Source organism: Penaeus japonicus, unplaced genomic scaffold (assembly GCF_977035675.1).
Source record: "Penaeus japonicus unplaced genomic scaffold, GWHDUDI00000001_assembly GWHDUDI00000002, whole genome shotgun sequence".
NCBI classification, from domain to species: domain Eukaryota; kingdom Metazoa; phylum Arthropoda; class Malacostraca; order Decapoda; family Penaeidae; genus Penaeus; species Penaeus japonicus.
In genome coordinates this window covers 8,598,000-8,607,999 of record NW_028234404.1, presented here as the reverse complement: position 1 = coordinate 8,607,999, position 10,000 = coordinate 8,598,000, and the positions used below count along the sequence as shown (strand labels likewise).

General features: G+C 36.0%; 1 protein-coding gene across 2 annotated transcripts in view; it reads right to left on the bottom strand.

Moving 5' to 3' along the window:
• Positions 1-2,915: 2,915 nt before the first annotated feature.
• Positions 2,916-10,000, bottom strand: part of Snr1 (SWI/SNF related, matrix associated, actin dependent regulator of chromatin, subfamily b, member 1) — an 8,403-nt gene continuing 1,318 nt past the window's right edge. Inside the window, exons 2-9 of one of the 2 annotated variants that reach the window (XM_043027194.2) lie at positions 7,577-7,682; positions 7,153-7,291; positions 6,779-6,922; positions 5,979-6,106; positions 5,232-5,398; positions 4,357-4,547; positions 3,992-4,123; positions 2,916-3,711 (exon numbers count right to left, since the gene is read on the bottom strand). In XM_043027194.2, the coding sequence (XP_042883128.1) occupies positions 3,672-3,711; positions 3,992-4,123; positions 4,357-4,547; positions 5,232-5,398; positions 5,979-6,106; positions 6,779-6,922; positions 7,153-7,291; positions 7,577-7,682 (1,047 nt within the window). In that variant the 3' untranslated portion in view covers positions 2,916-3,671. The remainder of the gene's footprint in view (positions 3,712-3,991; positions 4,124-4,356; positions 4,548-5,231; positions 5,399-5,978; positions 6,107-6,778; positions 6,923-7,152; positions 7,292-7,576; positions 7,683-10,000) is intronic. The other variant, XM_043027195.2, reaches the window with a different exon arrangement.

Genomic DNA, 10,000 nt, shown 5'->3' with positions numbered 1-10,000 from the left:
ATTGATAAACCTTACTGAAAATGTTCCCACATACAACAACCTCAAAATTCTTGCTGCCACAGGAATGAGAAATTAAAAGAAAAAAGTCTTCAAATGTGAAATGAAATTAATTGAAAATTCGAATATAAAATTGATAGTAAGGAAAAGAAAAATACTGGAAAATAAATGAGTGACAGAAAGCATTGTCATCTAAATTGCCAATTCAGGTAATTCCTATGAAAAATCTACAAATTCTAACCAGTTGTGAGGTGCACATCACAGATATTAAGAGTAAATATTGCTTAGATAAGATGCATTTGAAAAAAAATATATATATGATAAAATTACCCGTGAACAGAAAGATATGAATTTTTAATGTGTAATATCAAATCTCTGAAATATCAAACTATTCTCAAATGGGGTATAAAGAGAAGAAAAATTCAGGAAATTTAAGGAAAACAAAAAAGTCTAACTGTAAAGAGTGAAACAAGGTTATAGATGAGTCAAAGTTTAGTTATTATGAGGCTACAAACAATTTAAACTTTCTTTGTTTGTTACTGATACACTGAGTAGATTACAGTGCCTGTAAATGGTATAGAGCATCCCCTCATAAATGAATTTCTAAGAAAAATAAAGATAATTCTTTATAAAATGCTCTCTGGATTTTCTGTTTCACAGTAAATATTTGGCCAACTGCCCCTCTTATCTCCTTGACCACCTACAACATCAATGGAAATCAGTACGTTAAGTCTTCAGTTTGTGATTTTAATCTTGTGTTTATTCATGGGACAGAGGAGATTTAGCATGTTTATATGTGTCCATACACTAGATTTTATCAACATTCTATTTGCTTTGGACCAGAGGGTGTTTCTTGGCCACTGAAGATTCTGCGTATCTTTGTCCTTCATATTTGCATAGTTTTGCCTTATGCCAGGCTGCCCTATCTTAAATGAATAAATCAACTTTATGTATGTTTAAAAAAAGATATATGATGTCAGCATATCTGAAAGCTGTCTGATTTGTTTGTTTACTGTAAACTGAGGTGAGAACAGTTTAGCAGATGATGTACATCTGACACTTCATTAACCCATTCATGCTGGGGGCATTCCAGCCTTGCAAGTTGCAATGCCGGGGCTCTCGAACGCATAGGCTTAAATCAATTAAATAATCGATGCCGTATGCTGGCACCCTGCCAGCGGGCCCTTGAATGCGCGGTACCAATGGTGTACCACCTGTCGAGAGAAGGTTAACATGTTGGGAGACATAGAGCAAGAGTGAAAAGAACTGAAAAGAACTCTCCCTTATCTAAATTCAGCATTGATGTTTGGCTGAAAAATCTAATTTCTTATTTGACATAAATGAATGCCAGAGCAGGTATGGAAAGATAGTTAGGATCAACAGCCCAATGCACAGCTGCTTGGGTTGATGTTGCTACAATTTCGATGCAAGAAGAGACAGACTTTTGATCCCATTACATTTGAAAAAGTCATTGATGCTCTCAGAAGTTGTTTTGTTTTTTCTAAATAGATTTTTCTTTGTGGTTCAGTAAATGAAGTGAAGTCAGTATGGTAGCAAACAGGCATCTATTGTTCAAGGCACCAAGAGATATCCTTGTAATGCTTTTGTAAATGTTTTTTTAGATCTTAAACCTTAATATACCACAAATAACAGCATTTTCCCCTAATATTCCAATGAAAAACATATCTAAAACATTCTATTAAAAATGTAATGACTTTAATCCTTGGAAAGGTAATATGGTCAGGAGGAAAAAGAGTATCAAACTTAGTCAAGATTATTACCTTAGCCAAAGAAGCACTGACACAGGAGGACATAAAGCAGTAATGAAAGAGTATACCAAAGAACAGCCAGATGCATAATAGTGACAATTAGTGAAAACATATTTGACTGCATCAATGATATATGATAAAAAAATTTTGCTATTTCTAATAGGTGTTTTATACTTTCTGAAGACACTGTATGTGATTGTGAATCATGTAATGTAAGTTTACATGCAATCTTTTTATCTGGGATCTTACAACAAACTGCATTCCTACCCAATTAGATAAAAATGAATACATATAAATAACTTTTAAAAAAAGAAGCAAGTTGAATAATATCAGTTTCATTAATAAAGACTTTATAAAAAATACACAGAAAACAAAATATAGAAATGTAGATATGAAAAGAACTTTCATACATGAATAAAACTTAATATGCAAAAAAAATAACTGTTTTATAGCAAAACTATCAATTCTATTTCATGACTTTTCCAACAGTTGTCAGAATGCATGTAACAGGTACAATGTCTATTACATCCAAAAATATTCCTTATAAACAATTCCTTAACCCAATTGCGGACAGGGCACCCAACAACTTCAGTGGGTCAGGAAGGGTGGTCTAGGAAGCTGGCGGCACCAACTAAAAATAAGAGGGATGGGGAAAATGTTTCCTATGCCCTCTGGGTAGTGCAGACTAGTCTAAGGTTTTTTTTTTTTTCAATAAATCCATCACAAAACACAGGTTTAGGCTGACGTTAGACCCTGTCCCTCTGAAACTAGTGCCATTACAGCAATAATACTTCATGACCGTGTGGTCTCTTCAAATGTAAACAGATCCCAATGTTGGATTATATACGCACGGACACCTCTCTTTTAGGCACAATCGGCACCGTCGTGTATGTCAAAATATCTGTACTCAATGGGTTAATGATGAGAAGAGAATAGCACCAAATAACAATTAGTGTGTATTCTCTTCTTAAATCCACTTATGGCATTCACACTTTCCATTTCCTTTTTCTTTTTTAGAATCTTTTTTTTTTTTCATATTTATATAGAAAATCATTGATTTTTAAAGAATCTAAGACAAATATATTAATTTATTCCCTTTATTTTCTTTATCCTATTATAAATAAAAGGTGATTAAATAAAAATAAGATAGATTTTTCAAGAATTTAATGAAAAAACTTACAGATATAGTCCACTTATACACAAAATGTAAGAAAAGAAAATGCTTCTAATAATGATGAATATGTAAGAATTATTGTCAGCTGACAACTATGAAATATTTGATTAAAAAATAAAAAGATGGTTAAGCCTAAATTACACTTTTTTGTGTGTAAAATATGAAATGATTCAAAATGATTACAAACTGAAGATACTAAATATGATAAAATTTAGATACACATCCTGAATTAATGTCTTAAGCTCATGGTTAACATATATAAGAACTACTCAAATTGATTTCATTTGTAGTACATACTAGTTTGCTCTCTTTCTCTCTCTAACTATTACATACATAAGACAATTTTCATATATTTTTATAGACTCAAAATCACACCAATACAAAAAAATGCTGTCATTTTAAAAAATACCTACATATAAATATAATGTATGAAAAAAAAAGGAAATAAATAAATAATAATAATAAAAAAAAGGAGGCCAAATCACTATCAAAACCTGTTTGCATTTCCAGCTCATATAAAATTACATTATTGTGCACGCTGATGCGAAAGCGTTTTTCTCCAACATGGCTCCATTACGTGAATCCCTCTTGCTTGAGTTGACGTTACCACAGGCCAACTCTTTGCATTTCAAGGGGACCATTTTATTTCCTGCCACAGTATTCGATTGTTATATAACGAAATACACATTTGTTTTCTTTTTCTAAAAACCAATAATTCACACACAAAAGAACTACCACACTGGGGTCGTGTTTGCCAGTCGCCGCATTCTCCTGCAATGGAAAAAAGAATATCATATGAGAAAGTAAATTCAAAGGGCAAAGAGTATGCAAAATAAAGAGAGAGAAAAAAGAAAAGAACACCCACTAATATACTAATGTATATATATAAACATGAAGTACATAGAATAAAAAGAGAAAGAGAGAGAGGAGAAAATAAAAAGATGGAAGTAACTATCACCCATCCAAATGAACTACTAAATTCCCAAGTATAAAAAGACATTAAAGGAAAACAACACAACACAGGATACAATCACTCCAAAGCAATACAAACCTGGTGTTTCTGTCCTGGTCCCTAATCTTCTTCTCCATCTCGGCATCAGTGAGCGTCTCAAGGAAGGGAGACCACTGGTCGGCCTCGCTCTGGGACCGGAAGGGGACCTCCACCACTGGTAATGGGGCCTCGCTAAAGGGAGAGATCATATTTCGAATGAGAAGGGCTTGTAAATGCAACTATGAGCTAGCCATAAAGAAAGAAAGAAGAAATTTCCATCAAAACTTTAAGACAAAATAACCAGTCTGTCTCCTTATCACTGAATCTTTAAACAAAACATAAAAAGAAAGAAGACGAAGAACACAAAGTACAAATCATTCACATCTGATAACCCCATAACTCAACAACCAATGTAAACAATCTACCTGAAAGCATAAGTGCGCTGGTGCCAGAAGAGCTGTCCGCGGACGGAATATGCAATAGCGGTCACAAACTCTCCCCCGAGGCCTAGCTCAGAGCAGAGGCGTGTCGCGAACTCTTCTGGCGAGTTTTCTGGCTCGGCCATATCCCACTCGAACTGGTCGTTGAGCGAGATGTTGCCCACGTGGATGTTTAGCTAAGGGGGAGGAGGTGGCAAGGTTTAGAAATGTTTAATGCAAGTGGCATATCCAATGAGGATATGAGTAATAAGAATACAAAATAACAAGAATATAGATACAAAATGTTCAATTGAGAGGACCCAATACTGAGATACAGAAATATATGGGAATAATATAACTGGAAGATTGAGAATATTAATAAAAATAGGTAAATAGAACAATAAGTGCACAGAAATAGTCAACAGAGAGGGCTGAAATATATAAATGTGCAAGGATAATGGATATGATGGATAAATAACAAATAAGAGAAAATTACAGTTACATGCATGCATGCAAGTACACACACAAATTCTCTCTCACTCTCTCACTATCTCTCTCTCTCTCTCTCTCTCTCTCTCTCTCTCTCTCTCTCTCTCTCTCTCTCTCTCTCTCTCTCTCTCTCTCTCTCTCTCTCTCTCTCTCTCTCTCTCTCTCTCTCTCTCTCTCTCACACGCACGCACGCACGCACGCACGCACGCACGCACGCACGCACGCACGCACGCACGCACGCACCCACACACACAAAACTGCCAAAAGACCCACTCGTACCACATCCCCACAAACACAAAACTGCCAAAAGACCCACTCATACCACATCCCCACAAACACAAATATAGAAAGCCACTCTTCCACCCACACCTACACACAGACATCGAGGATACCTTAATGACAATACGTGTATCAGAGTGTTCAGATATGATGGTCTGTGAGGGATACTGGTCGACCTGCTGCTTGATGGCCGTGGAGATGGCTGGTACGAACATGAGGGGGTTCAGATCCAAGTCGTCACACAGGAGCTCAGCAAATTGTTCGGGACTAATGAGCATTTCTGTTTCGAAGGAGAATGATAGAGGGGGAATGGTTAATTTTTTTTGGTTGGAAATTGCACAGGCTAAAAAAAAAGGACAAATAGAAAAAACATAAAGCGATAAAATTTTGGTAAGAGTTGAAAAGGAGAGATATTAAATAAAAAATATTATGTGAGTAAATGTCTATTAATGAATAGAAGAATGGAAGAAATAAACGGTAAAAAGGGAAAGGTTTCAGAGAGGATAAACAGGTATATAAAAAATATTAAATAATTAGGGTCATGGCAATGGTCTAAAAAGAGTTGAAAGAAGTTTACAGCTCAACTCTGTTCATATGTGAAACACTAGAGGATGAAGAGCAGGAGGAGAAGAAAAGGAGAGGAAAAACAAGAAAAAAGTCAAGGAAAAGGAGCAGGTTATGATTAATAATAATAATAATAATAATAATAATAATAATAATAATAAAAATCAAAGTAACAAAAACAAAATAAATAATAATAATAATAATAATAATAATAATAATAACAATAACAACAATAATAATATCTTTAAAAATAGAAAAAAAAAAAAAGCAAAACTGTTCCAAGGAATCACACATACCATTTCTATTCCAAGTGAAAGTGTCCCTGAGTTTCTGTCCTTCAATCTCCATGTCGAGGCGGATGGGAACGAGCTCCTCTTTCTGGCACGAGTTTTCATGGATCTGAGCTGGGTCAAGGTCATCGTAGCTTGTGGAGAGAGAGAGAGACCAAATGAATAAGTATATAAATCATAATCAATAAAATAACTGAATAAACAATAACATTACGTAAAAGAATTCTATATACATCATAACTATATATACCCATATCAGTAGATAATACAATTGAATAAACAATACAGATAAGTAAAGGAGGAAAAGCTCAAATTAAAGAGGTGACAAATTCACTTAACCCATTGCATTTGGGTAACATACATGACAGCACCGATTAGGCCTAAAAGACGGGTGTCAATGCGTACGTGACACAACATTGGGATCTGCTCACAGTTGAAGCATGCACACAATCATGAAGTATTATGGCTGTAACGGTGCTAGTTTCAGAGCTACAGGGTTCCAAGTCAGACAGAACCAGCATTTTGTGATGGATTTATGGAAAAATATTGCTTGGGGTAGTCTGCTCTACGCGGAGGGCGGAATAAACACTTCCCCCCCCTTCTAATTTTTAGCCGGTGCCACCAGCGTCGCATACCGCCCATCCTGATGACCAGTTAGGTCATTAGGCGCCCCATCCACAATGGGTTAATCCAACATGATCAAATTTCTCATGATAATATGGTCTCACTCTCTCCAACGTAAATACAATGCAAGCGTGAAAAAGTTCCACTGCTTGTATAAAAGAACAGAATAACTCCCAACTCACCACATGGGGAATGTTCTTATCTTCTTGGAAATGATTCTGTTCCTGTTGATGGGGGTGGCCTGAGGAACGGCATCTAGGTGAGATGAGTTAGAGATGGTGGGGACCCAGGGAGCCGCAGGCTTCTTCACTTGCCTCTCCGCTCTGCTGGTAAGAAGAGCAATAAGTGTGGGGTTAATCTGCATGTAGATGTAAGCATACAGACAAATATATATATTTATACAAATATAAATACATAAAATAAATATTCACGGTCACACGTAAACTTATACACATACATAGTATTGACCTTTAAAAACTATTCAAACAATAGTACATCAACAATATTCACTTTCTAATAAATATAAGGAGAAAAATGGCAGAGCTATCAACCTTACCTTGCTGCAGCTGCCTCAGGATCTTGCTGTTGCCTGACTGAAACAGCTTTGTATTTATCCTCATTGCCTTCAATAATGTCTTCCACCTCTGAAGCCCTCAGCAGTGAGATGTTAGAAGCCAAAACATGCTGAGTCAAACCTGCCAAGAGAGAGAACCATAAATGTTAGCAAATCTACTTGTTTTAGCAATAATCATACAATGCTAGTCATTATCCTTATGATAATAAATATAATCAATGAAAATAATAAGCAAATTAAAATGAAATCACTGAAACCACCATACAGAATAAATGACATTCCTAAATAGGATTATCATATGCCTTCATGAATGCAGACTGGAACATAATTGAAAACCAAAATCTCCAGGCTAGCCTATATTAGTTAAGCAGATTTAGTTGTTCTTATCAGACATCATACAACTTACCCAATTCCATTAGCTTTTTTCGCTCATCATTGGTAATGGATCGCCTGTACATGCCAGGGAACTTCTTGTAGAGTGACCCACGGAATAACCGCAGGTAGTTGCCCACCTGTAAAATACAGAGAATATGTGCTAGAGGATATAATATAATATGAGATTATTCTAATAGGTTGCTTCAAGTTTGGAATTTGAACCAGAAAAGTTTAAATTTTAGACTTGTGCCTCTCTATGTACAATAAACCATAAGACCAGCTCCAATTCAGTATCATGTTTCAATCGTGACCATAATCACTGGCACAAAGTCAACCCACATTAGCCATGGCCCCTATATATCCATGACTAATCACAATCATGTTTCTTGCTGAATATTTGAAGGACCTGATTGTATTTGAAGGACCTGACTGTCTTGATGGGGAGAAACTGGGGTCATGGCTAAATCTGCTAGACCTTGTGCTGATGACTACAGTTAGATATCTAGTGATAAGAATAAAAAAATTCTTCATCATAATCTTGGTGATTTACTAGGTAATCTTAAGGATTTTCCAGTGATCTTATTTCTTAATCCACCTTTTCGGTAGGTGTAAAATATTGATAAACAAAAAGATTCAAACACAGTAATGTGTTACAAAGTTGAAATAAAATAATGCTATACTATTCTTGTGGCTGTTTCATACCAGATTCAAAGTAAAAAACATCTATTAACTTCTTCAAATTAATTCTTTTGTTTTCTAATTTAATTTTCATTCTTAATATTTGTATATTAGTTTCATACCAGATTAGATTTAGCATTATAAGCCTTCCTTTGTAAATCACAGTAGGTTTCACATGGATTTCTATGAAGCAGTATGTTCTTGTGAGAAAAGAGTTCTGTTTTAAAAACAAGAATGTTAGTAACATCTACCCAAGTATTCATTTGGACATATAAAATTGTTTAATCCTGTTAGTAGTAATGCAAAGTACATTTAACCAATGATGACCAGGATTATTATCTCTCCCATACCAGAACCAATACAGTACACTCACATGATACAGCTCTTATCCCGATAACGCTCCACCTAGACTTAATGCCAGGGTATTTCAAAAGACATAGGCCTAACGTCTTGAGCTATTCGCCTGCTGAAGCCGCAGCCACCTGCTGGGTACATGATCACCTGGCATGCTGGCTATAGTAAAAAGCCATGATATGATATCACGTCCCTGGCAGCAAGTGCTATAAACACATAACGCAAGATCTCTCATGGCTCAATGTCATGCTGCAACGCTATAAGCGCTTTCGCCTGACTGCTTCAATAGGGTGATAATCGATAACTTTTTTTATTTGTTTACATCATTTTCACGGATGAATAAAAATGTCTCTATACTTATAGAACTCCTATGATTATGTGCATATGTAATGATGTAAAATATATGTTATGAGGGAGAAATTTTGACATTCTAGGACATCCCCCAGAGAGAGAGAAATATTGTACTGATGCAATAACATCAGTACAAGAGTGAATGGGTTAATGGGTAAACTGACACAAGAAGTTGAGCTTCATGAAGCCTTGGACATGAAGCCATCCTTACTTATGGCTCATTGATCTAAAGATTGATATTGTTGGTTGTCACCTATAATAGATTTTTTTTTTTTCTTTTTTTTTTCCTAATCAAGTGCACATCAGTTAACTCATTCCCAATGTTCGCCTATCTCGCTAACGCTTCGTGGGGCAGCGCTGATCCTCTCAGAGTGTTTTTCACCCACACAATTCTTATGGTTTTCATGAATGCGACAACAATGTAAAGGCACGTAAAAATATTGCCATGTTCTGAGTTATTTAGGTAAAAAACATGTTACAGTAATGCCTTTTCAGTTTTATTTAACCCACTCAAGCGGATGACGTGCTGACACGTTTCGTGGTTTTCGCGTCCGACGCCGCCGACGAGATATCTGGCCAAGGCCGGCGCTCGGGGTGAGCGAGCGGGCAGCCCAGGCTCGCAGCCCGTGCGCCCGAGAATCTCGAAGCGTTCGGATGATGCGTTCGAAAACCTCGGTATAGCGACCGTGCAAAGCCGGAATGGCCCCGGCGTGAATGGGTTAATTGAACTTTGCCTATATTCTTCACTTCTATGAGAAAATACCAAAGGAAAGTGGAAGCAACCTCTTAGTGGGGCATCAAGAAACATGTTTTATACTTATTATTATTTTTTTTTTTTTACCAAAACAAAAAGAAAAATAATATGAATAATCATACATGTACATATGAGTATGTACATGTACCTTGTGACATTGCATGACGTGATATCATAGGTAATCAACAAATTAAAAGTAGTATTGCATTAGCTTTTATTTCTAACCCAAACACATTTGATTTTACAATAGCTTTTCAACTCAGATCTATTAACCCTCTCTGGACGGGTGGTACAGCATGTGTACCGCGCATTCAAAAG